This window comes from Haliotis rubra, unplaced genomic scaffold, assembly GCF_003918875.1.
Source record: "Haliotis rubra isolate DU_JTF1 unplaced genomic scaffold, ASM391887v1 Scf875, whole genome shotgun sequence".
In the NCBI taxonomy this organism is placed as follows: Eukaryota; Metazoa; Mollusca; class Gastropoda; order Lepetellida; family Haliotidae; genus Haliotis; species Haliotis rubra.
The window spans coordinates 71391-90800 of NW_025767607.1; the positions used below are offsets into that span (position 1 = coordinate 71391).

The 19410-nt window shown below is 40.2% G+C and overlaps 1 protein-coding gene across 2 annotated transcripts; it reads right to left on the minus strand.

Moving 5' to 3' along the window:
- Positions 1-939: 939 nt before the first annotated feature.
- Positions 940-15416, minus strand: LOC124263262. 2 transcript variants are annotated; one of them, XM_046697855.1, is made up of 9 exons: positions 15322-15416; positions 10653-10847; positions 9953-10044; positions 9549-9660; positions 8978-9072; positions 7838-7896; positions 6641-6718; positions 3443-3527; positions 940-2774 (listed from the first exon to the last, which is right to left on the minus strand). In XM_046697855.1, the coding sequence occupies exons 2-9, from the start codon at positions 10813-10815 to the stop codon at positions 2553-2555; spliced, it is 906 nt and encodes a 301-aa protein (XP_046553811.1). In that variant the 5' UTR covers positions 10816-10847; positions 15322-15416; the 3' UTR covers positions 940-2552. The 2 variants fall into 2 exon arrangements, with proteins under 2 accessions (XP_046553811.1, XP_046553810.1); XM_046697854.1 differs by lacking the exon at positions 15322-15416 and adding an exon at positions 12848-12962.
- Positions 15417-19410: the final 3994 nt, after the last annotated feature.

Here is a 19410-nt window from a genome sequence, read left to right on the forward strand (position 1 = left end):
GAAATCCAACTAGGGTCCGTGCAGGTAGCAAAGGCACTGTAAGTCCCAATGGTCCCTAGTATGGTGATCTACCTTCAGTTGTTGGCGATCTAAAGCCCCAGTTTTATATTGTATTGTCTTCTTAGATTAAAATGTTTTAGTTTTACATGCTAATTTTAAATTAAAAGCTATGATACTCTAGTATTTTTACTGTCCTTCGATGACAGGTTTTTACGTTCTAGATTTTTTATTTTAAAACTGACATAAATGAAATTGTTCTCGTCTCGATATGGCTGAAATATTGCCGATGTGACGCTACATCTTATGATGTTTTGTGCGTGTAGGTTTAGAAAGTCGTTTGAATAAACGGATTGGATAATGTTTGTGTTTTTTAAAAGTGTATCCATTCAGTAAATAAAACTGACCATACTTTTTCAATATTTAGTGCAGTCTTTTTTAACGCTATGACTTTGGCCGAATGTGTGCAGAGATATGTTCAAGCAAGTGACATTTGGTGCGAAACTGGTGTTGGTGTGTTCAACTTCCACTACCCGAAAAGGAATTGGTTACCTAGTCAACATATGTGTTTTATCGTGGCTTTCAGGCCATGCTTTGCGTATATATACATTTAATGCCTGTTAACGACCTGCTATCATCAAGAGGTGATACAAGGGTTTAGATTGTCAGTTGCACCCGCCAGTGCCTGTTGTAAACTATCACCACGTACATGTTCCTGTTGAGAGAGTGCTTACACCATGTATTCGTTTGATCATTTAGTGTCGTTATGTCCACGTGTGGTGTTCAAGAGCTGCTCGTTTTCGACTCTTCAGAAAACTGAATTACATTTAAGCATTTAGTAAGGTTTGAGACAAATAACATTAAACGCAACCTGAACTTTCACACCCAAACATACAATTATGCAGGATGATATGCATAATATAGAGACAGGCGACACAGGTGTATAGTTGTAAAAGGTTTATTGAAATTATAACTTCTACAATCTTCCAGTGTGGTCATATTCATTTTTATCTGTACCACAAGTATTTAAGTTATGGCCCTACATTCACATGAAATAAAGAATTGAAGTATGTAAGCTTGGTGAATCAATCAGAAGAGTTGGATCTTCCCATGATTTGTCCCCGACATGAATACCTATGGGTGTTTTTCGGTTTAATAGTTCCTGCTATGTTTATTGATAGGGCTAGATGGAAATCGATCAAGGCTGCACTCGGCAATATTCCAGCTATATGGCGGCAGTCCGTATATAATCGAGTCTGGACCAGACAATCCAGACAGCATCAACATCGATCTACGCAATTAATATACGATGACATATCAACCAAGTCAACATACTGGCCACCCAATCCCGCTGATCGCCTCTTACGACAAGCATGGGTTGCTGAAGACCAATTCTAAACCGTACCTTCACGGGTATGCACCAGTAGAACCAAAATGAATCCCATATTTCTCTTGTTTTAAGTGGTACATCGTGTGACTGCCTAAAGCAGAGAATCATCAAAAGGCGGGAAGTGTGGTCTTGGCGAGGCTTAATTTTTTTCGGTTTAGGAAAACAAAAGCGAAAGAAGCCTTGAGTTGGAAAATTCTACGCTGCGGAATCTACGGAACAACGCACGCACGCACGCACGCACGCACGCACGCACGCACGCACGCACACGCACGCACGCACGCTCGCAAGCACACGCACACACACACATTGATTCATGTTTTAATGACGTTTTTCCGTGACGAATTGCAAATATCAAAAATTAATCATACATTATCACTGCTAGGAGGTGGATGACATTACCGCTATAAAAACGAACTGCTAAATCGTTCGGATTAAAACAGAAACTATTGACAGCTATGCAGTTTAGAGAATTTTACATAAAATGGCGTAAAATTATCATCGCAATATGTATGACTATAGGTAAAAAAACCCGATTCATTCATTTTACTGTGTGTAATCTGTCATGACAACTGGTATGAGTGTGATAGGCATATTGTGCTTCCCACACTATTCATAAAACTATTTTTCTACTGCCTGTAGATAATTTTGAAATAAGGTGATGACAATGATGCCAATAATCCCAGGATTTGTCAACTGTAAGTGAGAGCATTATATGGTTGTATAACGGCCACTAAATGGTTTCTCAGCCATAGAAAGCGTTGAATTATCTGACAAAAAACGTTTAAACATGCAATGAAGAACACACTGTACCGTCGACATATGCAACGTGGTGTATCTAATTCAACTGTCAAACCACATGGCTATAATGAGTGCAGCCCATTTCTGCTGACATTGCTGGAATAGCTTGAAAAGCTGCGAAAACCATACATGTACCATACATTTGTCAAAACTGATATCTCTAATTATATTGCTCACGATTGATTTAAATCTGTGGAAAAATTAATTGAAGACCAAATACAGTTTCAACTATGCCTCACAACCGTTATTGAGCGTCATTTGAGTATGATGGATGAGTCAACAGTCATCACGAGCCTTGCAATATTTTGAGGACAACTGCAATCAATTTCAAGACCGTCTAGTGATAAGTGTAACAGTTAATTCAGGTTTATCTTGCCGGACACTTGTAGCCGTTGAGAATATGGTTGTAGGGCAACCCTGGGCAGATAATGGAACAGCGGATGCCATTTTCTGGATTATCTGATTCGGACACAATGACCTCTTGGCAGAGACAGTTGTTGACCAAGTCTGGCAGACTGCTGAAGTGACGACCTTTGAACTCCAGTTCCAGACTGAAGGGATGCATGGTCACAGCCTCTTCTGGGTGACCCTGTTGGATAAAGAGATGTCAGACACAGGCACAGGACATTCATCATAAACACCAACTGAATATGAAAGAAGAAAGAACTTTTATAAATCAATTTGTGATATCCAAATTATGCCATTCTATTTTGAACCAAGGACATCGAATGATTGGCCATGTCGTCATCCGGGTTATAGATTCTCATCACTTTGTTCACTAATTTGGACAGCTTCTTTGAGCGGCATTTGGTGTGATGAACAACGGGGAGAGTTCTCCGTTTCGGTGTAGCTACTAACACCGTTATCAAGCAAGTGATATACAGATTGTCAGATTCAGTGAGTGATGTATTGTGTCACTGGATTCCAGCGTACAAAGCTGTTCGACATCAAACAATGTTTTCTAACCTAAATGTTATTACGGTAAGGGAACGGAGTAGTGATGACTTAAAATACAAGCAACACCAACTGGGGGATGAATCTGCCCTGCTGTTTCGAAAGGGTACTGACTTTTATTAAACAATCTAATCTAAAATAATGAAGAACATAATATGTTCTCAGGCTTTTTAAGAAAAGTCGTTGACAATCAAATTGTTCAGTTCCATGAGCAGAAAATCAAACATTAGCTAGCAGTAACCCTTTCTACCAACATTCCGTAAAGTCCTAAAGGATACTGTATTCACTTCATGGCAATCCTACCTTAATTTCGAAGTGTTCGATAGAATTGTCAAGCATCACCAGGCTAAGGGCAAAGCACCCAGCTTCCTCTTCTGTAACACTCATTCTGTGAGGAAAGAATGTAACGGTTATTGACATCAATGAAATACGCACGTTTATCTGGTCCCACCTTCTTAGCACTACGACTACCTTAAGTCTATGCAAGAGTGTGGAAGCTACGATTATCTTAATGCTTAGATCGCTTTGTACAAACGTCCCCTGATCACTAGGCTGACGGAGGGATCTTACAGCGGCCTCAGTGTCAATTGTCAGACAAAACCCTCTAAGAGCAAATTTGCTAATAAAATATTCTCCAAACGCTATGTTCTATTTATCCTTAATGTATGCAGTGTATAAAATATATAGGATGGTCTCTTAAATAAGTAAGGCTGTCCTGTGGTCGGGGGAAATGTTTGAAAAATTGACTTAACTTGGTTTAAATGAAAAGATTTGGGACAGGCTGTGTTACAGGACTGGTCACCCTTCTGAACAGCCAGTCCTTGGACAGGTCACATTTTCAAAACTTTTTAGACACTGATGTATGCCTTTATTGATCTCAAACTGTCAAAATTATAATCAAGGATAATCATTGTAAAACATATACCATAAAATAGATACTGAGCATTCTATATGTTTTTATCTAAATTACATAATGATATGAGTATAAGAAAATGACTAAATACAAATTTGTAACAACGTTTGAGCAGCATTAGGGAGATGTAATCTTTTCATTGCAATTACATAACTGACGGACAGGTGACCACATCCATTAGCCATAGTGTAAGACATCTGATTACAATAATGATTTCGGTATATCATTATTCTAATATTGTTTAATCATGTTAATGTAACCATCTCGGTCATGCAACCTTTTGCTGATATGATATTTTCTTGTTCAAATACCGACACTTAGTGCAAGTGTGACGAAGAAGTCACTTGTTATCAGTATCCTGTAACACTGTCCACAGTGACATACAAAAGGTGACCTTGTTGACAGTGACAGTGTTCTAACACTGCTCCACCAAGAATATATATACTTCAACTGTTGTAATAAGTTCCCTATCCCGCTAGCCCGAGACTACAAACATGTGCACGACCATTAAATAGTTTCAAGAGCCCGCTGGTGATTTTCTTACCGAGGGAGGCCCAAAGGTTTGAACGTGAATTCTGACGTACAATTGCCCCACGGATACGAAAAAGTCAGCCTTGAAACCAAAGACAATTTACGATAAATGAATTTCTAAGGCTTGGAACTGCAGTCACACCAACCGGTACAAATCTGGACCAATACACAGATGAGCTGTAGTGTACGCTGTTGTCGGCAATTGCCCAACACTTTTACAGTTGGGTAAACAACAAAAATGGGTTTTACGTATGGTAACCTTAGGGACTTGAACCTGGGAGTTCGGAGAGGCGAGCCAACCCTTTGACCACAAAGCTACCAGACCGCCTATATATACTGATGCCCATTGGGTATTCTGGATAAGAATTGGTCCCCAGCAATTATACTGGTCGTATGGCCGTGAAACGGTGGTCAGACTCGGTGACTTGCTTGACAGCGTGTCATGGAACCCCTCAGAGTGGGATTTTTCTCTCACAATAACAACCACCGGATTGTCCGATGCAGACTCGATTATTTTAAAGGCTGCCTTCATATAGTTGAAATATTGTTCAATACAACGTTGAACAACAGAGAAACATATTGTTCAGTGCAACGTTGAACAACGGAGAAACATATTGTTTGATGCAACGTTAAAGAATAAAGGAACATATTGTTCAATGCAACGATGAACAACGACAAAACATCATTGTTCAATGCAACGTTGAACAATAAAGGAACATATTGTTCAATGCAACGATGAACAACGAAGAAACATATTGTTCAATGCAACGTTGAAGAACAGAGAAACACATTGTTCAATGCAACGTTGAACAACAGAGAAACACATTGTTCAGTGCAGTGTTGAACAACAGAGAAACATATTGTTCAATGCAACGTTGAACAATGAAGGAACATATTGTTTGATGCAACGTTAAAGAATAAAGGAACAAATTGTTCAATGGAATGTTGATCAAGAAATGAACACATTGTTTAATGCAACGTTGAACAACGAGAAAGATATCGTTCAATGCAACGTTGAACAACAGAGAAACACAATTGTTTAATGCAACGTTGAACGAATTGAACAACGGTTTAATGCAACGTTGAACAACGGAGAAACATGTTGTTTAATGCAACGTTGAACAACGGAGAAACATGTTGTTTAATGCAACGTTGAACAACGGAGAAACATGTTGTTTAATGCAACGTTGAACAACGGAGAAACATGTTGTTTAATGCAACGTTGAACAACGGAGAAACATGTTGTTTAATGCAACGTTTAACAAGGAACATATTGTTCAGTTCAGTGTTGAACAACAGATAAACATATTGTTCAGTGTAATGTTGAACCACAAATGAACATATTGTTCAGTGTAATGTTGAACCACAAAGGAACATATTGTTCAGTGCAATGTTGACGAACAAACAAACACATTGTTCAACAACAGAGAACGTTGAACAACGTTGAACAACAGAGAAACATTTTGTTAAGTGCAACGTTGAACAAAGAAACTAACGATATTTGTATGTACTGATTATCGGATATCCCTTCCTTTTTGTTCATAGAGTGAGTGAAGGAAAACTAGGTTCTATGGATAGTCAACTTCTTTATTGCAATGAGTGCGACGTTTCGGTGTAGGTACTAACACCGTTATCAAGCTTAACGGTGTTAGTACCTACACCGAAACGCCGCACTCAGTGCAATAAAGAAGTTGACTATCCATAGAACTTAGTTTTCCTTCATCTTCACAACTTCTAAAATGCCTCTCAAAGAAAATAGAGTGAGCGAGTTGTGTTTTACGCCACCGTGAGCAGTATTCCAGTCATATCTCGACATAATGCCCAAGACAATCCCGCAGTGATGCTGGTATCAGACGTGTACCACAATGCTGAAACCGATTAGCACGAATATGGTGCTGTCACACCTAGAAACATAATCTTGACAAAATGAGATTCGAACCCTTGATCATAGGTGCCTTGTGGGCCCAAGAAACGCAACTTTGTACTGCCTCATTTGCTGACTGGGCCACCTGCGGCCCCTGTTATAAACCTGCACCTGAGATGAATGAAGCTTCTACCTGATGAGGAACGTCCCTGGTTTCTGGTCCTGCAGCTTGTTCTCCGCCTCCGAGCGAGTCATGTATCCCCCAAACCAGCTGAAAATATAGAGATATTCTGTATTGTCCATATTGTTTAAGACAAGTCTTATCTCACAGAAAGGGTAAAACAAGAAGCTGAGAAACTGAAATATGCCACTGGGAATTCTTGGGTTGAAGATGTTCACATACGCCTTCAAAAATGGCTCAAGAGGTTAGAGTGCGTAACTTTTATGAGTGTCTTTCATCGTGACCCGATTGTTGTGTTTGCTCAGGCTATCGACCACTGGTTTATTAGTCACAATTCAATATACTGAATTCTTTCTAGTCCGTTTTTTGCGATTATAACTGATTTTCAGGTTTTGCTTGTTAGTTCAGTCGAAATTGGTAGAACGAACTACGGTAATAACGAAATGAAAATTAGCGGTCGTTTTACACAGTATTCTTAGTAAATATACTCAAAATATACCACCATCACATTACGTCATATTACAGTTATCAACCATATTGCCTGTACCAATACTTATCGTCAATAGGTAGTGAGCCACATTGAGGGTGTTTAACCTTTAAATAGTTTAGAAGAATTTTGATTGGTTAATAGCCAATGCATATGAACCTGTAACAACGGTAAGAACAGATAATTTTAACAGTTTGCGACCTTTGACATTGAAATCCAACACGCTTGGAGAATGCAACTATTTTTATGACAAAAAGTTATTTTCTTCAAACCTCCATGTGAATATGCTGTGTTTCATGCATCAAGTGAAAATTGATTCGAAATGAAGATTTATCCAAAACAACGGCGTTATAATTTGAAATAACAAGTCCCTTATAGTTGTTAAAAGTTATGTCCCTTCGAATATCGGCGACAACATTCGGCGAAAACATTCATGACGAAATGCTTTGCGTTCTGTACCACGCTAGAAGCCAAAGAGAAACAGATGAAAAAGGTTCTGGAAACAAACTCACGAAACAAACGTCTAAAAAGCTTAAAGGTAACAAATTGATAAAAAAAATATTCTGTCGGTATATAACCATATCGCCTGTGTGAAATCATGCTGCCAGTATAACGCCAGTATGACTATTAAATGATGACTATTAAAACACGTCGCCGGATTATACTGGGACTGTAACAGCCTAAGTACTAGTGTCTAGTTCACGGAGTCTATATTGTCATACCATATCTTGGACTTCTTGTCTGTAGATTTCTGGTACGAATTCTCAACAAGTTGTTCTATCTGAAAGAAAAAAAAACATACTTCCATACGTATGCTGTTTGAATATAAAAAGTGAAAGAAAAGAAAACACACACCTGTTTGAAGGATTATCTTCAAAAACCAACGTAAATAGTTTGAAAAGCCTTTTGATTGTGAAAGATCAAAAACCTGATTTTCATAATATACGAACACGAAAAACCCGTACGTCACCGAAATGTGCGACCCCAAAAATGGCGTCCATTTTCATTACATTCACGGGCTGTAACATGTGAAAATGTATTGTGAGACGACCTCTTTAGGTATCCTCTGCTATTGAAAGGGGTATGGGTTGGCAGTTAGTTTGTATGTCCCGAGCCAAAACGCATGCTTTGGTGAGAATTTATATATCCACGTAATTAACAACTGTGTTCAATGTTCACATGAACCAAAGCAGTAAACACAGAAAAACAACGACATAGAATTATCCCCCTTTTTATAAAAAAGCTGGATATAAATTCAGTACTTCGTGATACCAAATTGCTGTGTGTATGTGCAATTCAAGGACATAAAACATGTGTAATACATGTTTGCGGATGCATTAAAAATAATAATATATGGTTTCAGCCAATCAGAATACGACAATCAAAGTCATATTATATAAGGAGATAGTGACGTCACTTCCTCAAATAGCCACGGTGGCTAATGAGACTCATTTTTCGGTTTGTTGAAATTGGGTTTAACGTCGTGCTTGAGAATATTTCGCTCATATGACGACCTGCATGTGCGGCTGCTTGTACTAGCCCACACTTAAGCTGGTTTTATAGTGCTAGCCCACTGAGATACCATGCCGCAGTTAAGCATGAATACCCCACTCAGATACATTATACTGACTCCGAGCCGACCAGTCCTTGTTGTACCCATTAATGCCGAGCGCCAGACAGGGACCAACAAGTACCATATTTTAACGTATTTGGGTATGACGCAGTCGGGGATCGAACCCGCGACCTTCCGCTCTCCGAGTGGACGCTCTAACCACTACACCACGGAGGCGGTCCGGTGGCTAATGAGCAAAGTGTATACAATTGGTGTGAGCTGTGATATCCTTGATTTTCGAGGATGTTACCTGTTTGACCACGACACATCTGTCTCCTTCTGTTCTGAACGGACCGAAGAATTTTATCACTCTGAGAAAATCTTCAATAGATATCTCGCCAAGGTCTGAAACGAAAAGTTAGTGCTTGAGTGCTACTCAGTCCATGTAGCTGAAAGAAGTCGGAGCAAAGGTCTTGCTGTCTAAGAATAGAAGAGGAAGAAAGTTCTGACATGACTCTTCTTTGACAACAAACTGTTCTCAGGACTAGTGCAAGCAGACACAGAAACACACAGAGAAACAGGCAGACAAATACACATGCCGAAACACAGACACAGAAACACACACACACAGACACACGCACTGCAGACAGCTAAAACAATACTGAACGCGTAGTTGAACCCAGCCTCACTCAACTCACAAGAAGTATGAATATGTTACAATATATGTGTATATGTGGTTAACATGTAAACGAGTCAAGATTCAATCAAGCCTCTGGTAGGAATAATTTAGTAGACACACAGATTTGGCAGAAAAAGGAATCATCTCTGCTCAGGGATCCCGTGCATATAAACTGGATTAAGCTGCTGTAGTCTGATTATACCTTGATACTCCGCGCCGAGCAGACTTTTAAAGATGTTCAACACCCGCTTCTTACAAAGTGCCCGTTCGTCGGGGAAGTCTTCTCGAAACGTATCTATGAAATCTTTCCAAATCTGAAAAGGATATAAAAACATTGGAATGTGCGTCGTTCTTATCAATATCCCAGCTGTAAAGGATAGAGTCAGGACCAGACAATGCAGTTATTAACATCGTGATCATCGATCTACGCAAATGGGAGATGATGTCAGTGAGTCTGACCATCAGATCCCGTTAGTCGCTTTAACGACATGCATGGGTTGTTGAAGACCAATTCTAACCCACACGCCTCTATCTTGACATCGTTATGTCCCCACTACGGACTATCTGGATGACATCAGCCGGGATGCAGCTATACAAGGTTCTCACCCTTCTACAGCACACGGTACTCGGAATTTTCTCCCAGAAGTTTCTGCTCTCAGGACACAGGAACATCCCATCTGCCAGAGTACATTTCCTGCCTGGAGAATACAACACACTATACTACCGGACAAAAAAGTGTACATTTGAACATTTTATTTCGCTGATTTTATTCTAACGTCCAAAATATTATTTCAATACCTGGTTCAATCACCACTGAATAGAACTTCTTATATGCTTCCTTTAAAGCACCAGCCAAAATAGGTGTAGCCTGTTTCTGCCTGCAGTAGATAAGAAAATAGAATTGACTAGGGAACTTATAGCAAACGTATGTTGAAGCCGACTCATACTTTTCACGTGAGGTAACTACCTTTCTGATAAAATTAATTATATTGTTTATGTTATTCAGAATTATTGGATTCTGCATAAGGTTTATTGTATAACATTTGTGGACTTTCCATCCGTCCTAGGAAACATGGACACCTCCTGCTGTCTAGAATTCCGCAATGTGCTTGTAGAGTTGTGAAACCCTGAGGTTTGTTAACAACTTAACATCAAGCCAATGTTCGTGCATGTTAAAGTGGTGAACATCTGAGGTTTAGCTACCTTAAGCCTCTATTACAATCGGGAGTTGACGCGCCGCGATATACCTAACATTTTTTAAAGCGTCTTGAAACGTCCCAGTCCACCATTCAAACGTTGTGCTTACACGGGCTGTTTGCGATGCTGCCGAATCCTGACTCCACTAAGCTCTGTCCCAACGACCAGCCCCCGTCCGATAAGCTCGAGGAGTCGTCCCACTGAGCTGCCAGTTCCTCACTCAACATCCTCCGATACGCTTCCTCCTCACCCTCCCTATATCTGTCCGCCATGGTTGTACAGTAGGCCAGCAGGGATAGTATATCTGAAACCGAAAATAAGTCAATTATTTTAAAATAGAATTAAAAAAATCAATAACGTATAATTGTGTCAATGTTACCATCGGCTGGCTGTGTCGGTTAAAGGCGTCGAAATTGTGATGTTACGGCCCTTAGTCGAACCAGGATCCGGTAATCAGATCCCAGGAAACCCAACCCTCCTGCGGAATAAAATACGTATAAAATTCATTTTTCCAGCAAGCCGATTCCATCGAAGCGAAGGACTCGGAAGGGTTGTACTTGATTCAGAGGTCAGCCAGAGAGACTTCCCTTGCCGTGACGATTCAATATTGCTCTATGCTTGGTTGAAACATTCCGTCCAAAGTTACAGAACCATCAACAAAATCAACACTGACAGAGAGATAATGTCCAACATCTCTGTAAACTGTGGCATTATTATTATGGAATATTGCTGAGTGCGGCGTTAAACAACAAAGAACATATTTAAATAGATGAACGCAGCAAGAGGGTTCGGATCATACCAGCACAGTCAGGCTCGTTTAGCTCATCATCAGCTCGGGGCGATGGGGTATATATAAGTATATACTAGTATATACCTATATAGTCTACCGGGACGGTGGGGTAGCCGATCGAGTGGTTAAAGCGTTCGCTCGTCACGCCGAAGTCCCCGGTTCGAATAACCACATGGGTACAATGTGTGAAGCCTATTTCTGGTGTCCCCCGCCGTGGTGTTGCTGGAATATTGCTAAAAGCAGCGTAAAGCCAAACTCAGTCAGTCAGTCAGTCATCATCAGCTCAGGGCCCTTGCCCCCTCTACACGCAGCCCAGACAGCCAATGGGACTTCTCCCATGCAGCACTGCCTAGTCGAAACCACCGAGACCTGTGAGAATGTGTTGACCCCGCAACACTGCAGCCTTCTGCATTACCCCGGGTGTCACAAGGGCCGTGGTCCCAGTGGAGAACCCTGACACACTCCTAATCTGCGTCCAGGGATCAGAAGGTACCAATCCAAGGGAACAGTCCAAGGAGGTGAGGTGAGTTGAAATTGGGTTTAACGTCGTGCTTGAGAATATTTCGCTCATATGACGACGTGCATGCGTGTGTATGTGTATGTGCGGCTGCTTGTACTAGCCCACACTTAAGCTGGTTTTATAATGCTAGCCCACTGAGACACCATGCCGCAGTGAAACATGAATACCCCACTCAGACACATTATACTGACTCCGTGCCGACCAGTCCTTGCTGTACCCAGTAATGCCGAGCGCCAGGCAGGGACCAACAAGTACCATATTTTAACGTTTTTGGTATGACGCAGTCGGGGATCGAACCCGCGACCTTCCGCTCTTGTGAGACTGTTTTCCTATTTTCAATAATGATTATTCACTTGAGAAGGAAATTTTAGTTTAAGAATTAAATTTAGAATTAGTATAATAGCTTCAATAAAAATGATAGAACAAGCAAATCGACTTAATAATTTCTTACAAAGCGCTGATTGACCACAAGGTTTAGAATACAGCTATCTTTTCCTCGTTTCGGTTTGTGAAACATTCCTGTTGCCCTCAACACAGAAGCAGGCTTAATATAAACTCGAAATATATATCAAACGAATTATCAACATTTGCCCAAAGGCAAACAGCAACACCTTCCTGATTATTTACAATTTTGTTAAATTTACTTTTTCAGACAAATCCTGAATATCTGAAGTTTTGTCGCTAAACACAGTATTGTCCCTCCTGTCACACACTGATCAAGGAAGTTAAACGTATTGACGATTCAGGAAGTTTGCAAATGTTTCGTTTTCTAACTGAAATCAAACAGGATTAAATGTCACGCGGCGGTAACATCAGGACACTGGGGTCTTGTGGCATGACAAGATTTTGCTTGTATGAAACTGAAACGCTGTCTCGGATCAGATGTGACCATCAACAGCTGGGCGGACGTACATCATGGATGACAAGACAAAGGGGCGCAAGCTCGAGTAGACTGTCAACGGACCGTGATCGATCAAATCATCTTAACACTTACCTGGTTTAAACTGTGAAACTGCCTGTACCTGCTCTGTATGTAACACAGGTTAGTATAGGTTTGATCATTAGATGCGAATGTATGTGTTTACGGTTATGATCTATAGATAGACGAATGGTTGTACTGAACGTATGACGTCACGTTACGCACGGCGTGTCGTAGGCAGGAAAACCTGCTCAAGTTTCCGGAACAGCATGAGGCAAACGGAGAGACTCGTCCCTTTCCGTTATCAGCCTTTTTTTATAATTTTAAAAGGAAATGACCGATCGTGGTTGTACAAGAGAGCATCATTCGGCTTGCCTCAGCATGGTCACAAATGAAGGACAGTATCTGTCTGTCTGTTTGTTGTTTAACGCCGCGCTTCGTATTAGTCTAGCGACACGAGGGCGTTCTGTAATTCTAATCTGAACCAGACAATCCAGTGATTGACACAATGAACGATTTACGATATTGTGGTACGAGGACATGTATGAACCGAGCGGGAAAACCCGATCCCATTACTCGCCCAATGTGGGTTATTCCACACATATACTTGATATGGAACATTGATCATGCTTTGCTTATCCATGTGAAATTCACCATCCAGCGGTGACAGAACGCTATGAGATAAAGGATTTTCCGGGTACACGTGAACCGAATTAACAAACATATATACTTTCGTTTTCAGGTAAATGCCTGTTTCGGGATAAAGGGAGTTATGTGAAATGAATTTGTGCCCAGTTTGTGTAAATATTTACAGGTTTTGTTGCCTAATCGTAATATGTTGTGTCGAAGTGACATTTTAGGAATTTCAAATTCGCGGGGGCGGCGGGGTAACCTAGTGGTTAAAGCGTTCGCTCGTCACGCCAAAGGCACGGGTTCAATTCCCACATGGGTACAATGTGTGAAGCCCATTTCTGGTGTCCCCCGCCGTGATGTAGCTGGAATATTGCAAAAAGCGGCGTAAAACCAAACTCACTCACACTTCCTTAATGGCGTTGGTGACGTTACACTCCTTTACTTACCTCCTGACAGTGGTACCCTTACCTATTGCCGTATCCTTATCACGGGTGGATTGGATGGTGTCTTTATTTTTCTTTTTGACTTTATTTGTAAGAATTTGATCTCTGGTTGTCCTCATATTATTTCATTTTTGATATCTACAATATTTCATATTAGAAAACTTTAACTGTGACGCACAGAATGTATAGCTCACCCGATACATTTAGGATGTGGTGAAAGTTTAAGACTGACTCATCTTTAGCCAGTGACTGGAGGCTGCTTAGAGTTTGTTTGTTTGAGTTTGTTTGTTGTTAAACGCCGCGTTCAGCAATATTCCATTTATATGACCACGGTCTGTGAATAATCGAGTCTGGATCACACAATCCAGTGATCAACGGCATTCTAACGCGGATCTTCACGGGTATTGTGGAGGTTATACGCATTTGGAAACTCTGTTTGTATTCTATTTGTTTTTAGTACATTTGTAGTAATAATTTATAGATCTCAACATACAACTGCATGCTCGGGGGATTTCTTTCCACATGAAACGTTGGTCCTGGTTGGGTAAATCGTGAATGTTAAAAAAACAGGAACCCATTGGAAAAGGGTAATGTGATTACAAATCTTTATTACCCTTAAGATACATTTGTCGAATTCTGATTGGTCGATAGCCAAAGCATACCAAACCATGTAGGTGGATTTGCCAGATTGTACGAACCGTACACCCCGTCAAATCTGTCATGTGACACACTACACGGGTTGTACGAATGACCTTGACCTTAGATGGAATGTGGCCGCCAAACGGCTGATCGCTTCGAAATTTTAGAGTTATACAATTATGAGTATAAACAGAGTAATAAAATTGTTGTCGTAATTTCTTATTTGTTTGTGTCAATAAATGTATCAAAAAAATAAAATGCTTCTGTATTTCATTTGTCGTTTAACAAAACCTCAAATTCGATAATTTTTATCATAAACTAAGCCATCCCGAGTTATCTCCCTTTATGACAGTTCAGGAAAATTCATGGCGAAACGTTTTGCGTCTCATTCTGCCAATGATTGAATGTAGTTGTTTAAAGATCAGCTAAATAAAAAGATCTTAAGGGTAATAAATGACGAGACCCGTACCCTTTCAAAACACCCTGTAACTAATAGTAATCATTGATATGACCCCAATTATTGTAGTACATGAGTGATTGAGTGAGTATGGTTTTTGGCGCTTTGCATAATATTCCAACAATACCACCGTATCAGACACCAGAATGGAGCCCCACTAATTGTACCCAGGGATAAAACCCCGTACCCTCGGTATAACGTTCGAACGCTTGAACCACCAAACTATCACCCTGTGATACATGAACTCCTTTATACATTTCTAGTTTTACATGTATAGATGCGGAACGGAGAGGCTTATGAATAATCAACATACAATGCTACAAAAAGAAGAAATAAAACAATTCTACAAATGATAATGAAATCATGCTTTTCCTTACTTGTGAGTCCTGCAGTTAGCGTTGACTTCAGTTTAAGCCAAATCAAACACTGGCGACATAAATTATATTATTCAAATGAGGAGACTGAAAGCAATTGATATTTTTATCTTGTTGCACACAGGAACGCTTTGGGAAAGATTACGTAACAGGAAGAATTGCATACATAGCTGTGTCAGACAACACAGGGTAAGCAACGTGATTATTATCACGTTGCTGAACACAATCCTTACTTGTCATTTAAGGTCATCTCAAATGTGGACGACTGATATTATGACATCCTGGTAATGATGACTGTGTTATGCAGCATTGTTAATCTGCTAACTACATAATGTAAATACGAGGGCGATAAGAGTGAGTGAGTGTGTTTAGTTTTACGCCGCAATATTCCAGCTATATGGCGGCGGTCTGTAAATAATCGAATCTGGACCACACAATCCAGTGATCAACAGCATGAGCATCGATCTGCGCAATTGGGAACCGATGACATGTGTCAACCAAGTCAGCGAGTCTGACCACCCGATCCCGTTAGTCACCTCTTACGACAAGCATTGGTTACTGAAGATCAATCCTTGCCCGGGACTAGAATAAATCACGGGTAGGGCGATAAGAGGCGATATTACATGGTTTGAATACATTCCAGTTAGTGAGTGAGTTTTACGCCGTTTTATTTGTCGTCATCTTTATTTCTCGAAAACTCACCAATGTGGTACATAAGACGAATAAATGCAAGTGAATACAATAAATACCAAGATAGCAAGGATGTACAAAGTGACATAGAAATCTTTAGTGATAGATATACAAAGATATGTTATAACTAAATGAAAAAGCGTAAATGTTACAAATTAGATTTTTATTTGGAGCTCTCTGAAAACAATTTTAATACGTAAAGTGTTTGTTCTTTTGGATTTGAGAAGGTTCGCCATTTTTAAGAGATTCGGCCATTGTAAAAATTGATTTGAGATCAAAGTGGATCTTTCGGAAATGGAGGCTTCACATTTAAAAGGATAATGGAACTCATCTGAAACTGCTGGTGAGTTGCAGAGAGGGCAAAGTCGCTCTTATCTGGGTACTCCAGTCTAGCGACCAGTCTCAACCGGTAGACTATGGTTGATGTTCGGAATTTCAAAGATTGCTGTGATATCGCTTTAGGAAAGAGAAGATGTATTTCAAAATTTGGGGAGTATTTGTAGCATCGATAATGAATGCCTTTTGTGCTTGGCATGATATTTTCTCTCTAATTTTGAATAAACTGATCTTAAAGCAAGATCTAGGGGTGGACACGAGAATTGAGCTTCACACATTGTCGCATGTGGGTGTGAGGAATGAACGCTGTAACAACTTGGTTACAACAAAGGCCCTCCAAAGTTTGTACAAAGGGGATACATGGCTGTTTGGTGATCTGTCGTTACAAATAAACCTAATCTGTGATTAAAGAATAGAAACTGAATATCATCTGCCATAAGGACGTGTTTGCTGTCATGTTGCTGTTAAGAAAATACTGAAAAGGGGACCGAATATTTTGAAAAAATGTGAATGAGTGGCGCCAGCTATAATCGAGTCTGGACCAGACAATCCAGTGGTCAACAGCATGAGCATCGATCTATGCAATTGGGAACCGATGTCATGTGTCCCAAGTCAGCGAGCCTGTTTGAAAAAAAAGAGAGATGCATGTCACTAACGTCACGACCGCGTGACGTGTCTGAAAAAAGGTCGAGTGCGCACCCACCCCAATCTGTACAGTCCACCCTTACCCATATATCCTACCCCGTATGGATCTGCCGGTGGTATTAGCCCCCTATACGGCAGTTATCCTCACACCAGTAAAGTCCTTTCTTTGGCAAATAATATACTATTCACACTTGGCTAAGGATCAAATCATGGATTCAACAGAAATTTGGTTTAAATATCTTAGCTTATTGTAAGCATGGATCCAAGGTTTCAGTGTGTCATTTCATCTTGTGGATCCCATACCTGCCATTGACAGGTGTTGTGTACTTGTCAGTGACTCGTTCCATGATTTGCAAAATGGTTGATTGGTGCCATGAGAACCATTTTTATGGTTACTCATGTATCAAGCGCATAAGGTTACTAGATTAAAGTGACTGTTTGCCCAAAGGAGGGTCACCGTATTATTATTTATCCAGTTTTAAATGGATACAATTTCAAATGATAAATCTACGTTTAAGTAAAGTTGTGAATTTTTGTCATCCTTAACAAAGTGCGAGCAGTATATACCCTGTGTTGGGGTACGGTGGGTGGGAGCCTAGGCTATCCTTAACAAACAGTCTCAGACCTCCGTCACTATTTCTGTGCACGTATGTATAACAGTCCTGTACATGTATTTTACTAATTTGTACTGCTATTACATAACGTCAGCGTTCCTTCCTGCTCGACACGTTATCTTGATAGGGCAGAGATTTATGGCAGTTAACAATTCGCTGGTTTCAAATACTGACTGTTTTATAGACGGTTCACTTTAAACACACATGACAGTGTTCTTTTCATTCACTGTTAGAACAATGCCCATGGATTACAAATTGTTTCCCCCATATTCAGTGTCTCACGTACAGGGCTTTACATCCTTGTAGATCTTAATGTGAAAACCCACTTTGATGATAAATCTACAAGCCTACAAACACATCCTTTATGAACACAATCGGTTTAGGATACAGGATGTTTGTTTATCTGATACAAGATTGATTTCGTCTCATATTCGGACACTGTATAATACAACGCTGGAACATTCTGCTCATTCTGAGGTAAGGGTGTACAAAGTGATCTTAACGCTTTGTTGATCGTAACTCTCAAACCTGAACATACACTTATAGTCCATGGGCTGAAATAGGTGACACACACCCACCCACACCCACCCCACACCCCAACCTCCGGGAATTTGAAGACTATATTTTTTTGAAAGCTTATTATGTGTACATTCAAATTCCAGATGTTTGCAGGCTGGGTGCGGGGGATTTTTCCAGTCGTGACTCCCCAAAGGGGGTCAGGGTGGGAAAAATATTGGGAAAATTAGTTTTTGCTTTTTTCACAAAATACATTCTCATAACTGCTTTCTATCAGGATCTATACAAATATTTATGGTTTATTGATAAGTTACAGGTACAGGAAGACATTTACTTTGAGAAATGCATTGCGTCTAAGGGAAAAATAAAACTTTACAGCTGTTTTTCTACACTTTCTGGTTGGCAATTGTTTTAAGAAGGTAGTTTTGTTTCAATAGCTTTAAAATGATCAAAATTATTGTTACAGCTATACTTAAAGCATGAACAGATTTTGCGATGGTTTATTGTAGTCTGGGTGCGGGGTAATTGTAGTGCCGTGACCCCCCAAGAGGGGGCCAGGGGGTAAAAATTTGAAAAAATGAGTGTTTTTCACAAAATACATTCTAATAACCGCCCTTTATCAGGAACAATGAAAATATCTAATGTTTATTATTTAGTTATGACAGACAACCGGACCATAAGCAGAAACACTACACATTTATACACGAACGGCTTTTCCTGGCGCAGATAAACTTTTATGCCCTTTTCGTATTGAAGGACGATAGCACACTGTTTATGTATTGCAGTACAACTTCCGAGACGCTGTTCAAAAATCACTAGGCCGCCTAATACCTGTTATAGCAAAGCCTTGACCGAGGGAACTATTTCACCACGGACACATACGGCGTTATGCAATGTTCACTTACTCACCCATTCATCAAATCATGACTTGAACGTATATTTTTTATTTTGCCTTCATGTGGCTGAGCGTAGCAGAGTGGTTTAAAAAACTGCAAAGGTTGTTCAAGGATGATCTTGAGTTCGAATCCCATACTCTACATACTCGGATTTATACACTGCTTCACACCCATTCTGCTGTTTCACCAGTTTTGTGCAGACATAACTGAAAACGATGTCAAAGATGACGATACCGAAGGGGGTGGACAGGAGGGAAGAGTGTCGACCTATCTTCCGAGCTCGAGGAACATAAACGAGCAAGACCTGTGTCATCCAAAAGAATGGTGGTCAACGAATGGCCACAGCACACCTGGTTATATTGATACATTGGTGTATCTTAAGCATGTTTTGGTTC

What these genes read in the sequence shown, in the direction of transcription:
- LOC124263262 (XM_046697855.1), bottom strand. Translation starts at nt 10,815, where the DNA reads ATGGCGGACAGATATAGGGAGGGTGAGGAGGAAGCGTATCGGAGGATG. An exon ending in GATGTGTCGTGGTCAAACAG is followed by an intron (nt 7,897 to 8,977) that starts GTAACATCCTCG and finishes TTTTTCTTTCAG; the next exon opens with ATAGAACAACTTGTTGAGAA. An exon ending in GACAAGAAGTCCAAGATATG is followed by an intron (nt 6,719 to 7,837) that starts GTATGACAATAT and finishes CTATATTTTCAG; the next exon opens with CTGGTTTGGGGGATACATGA.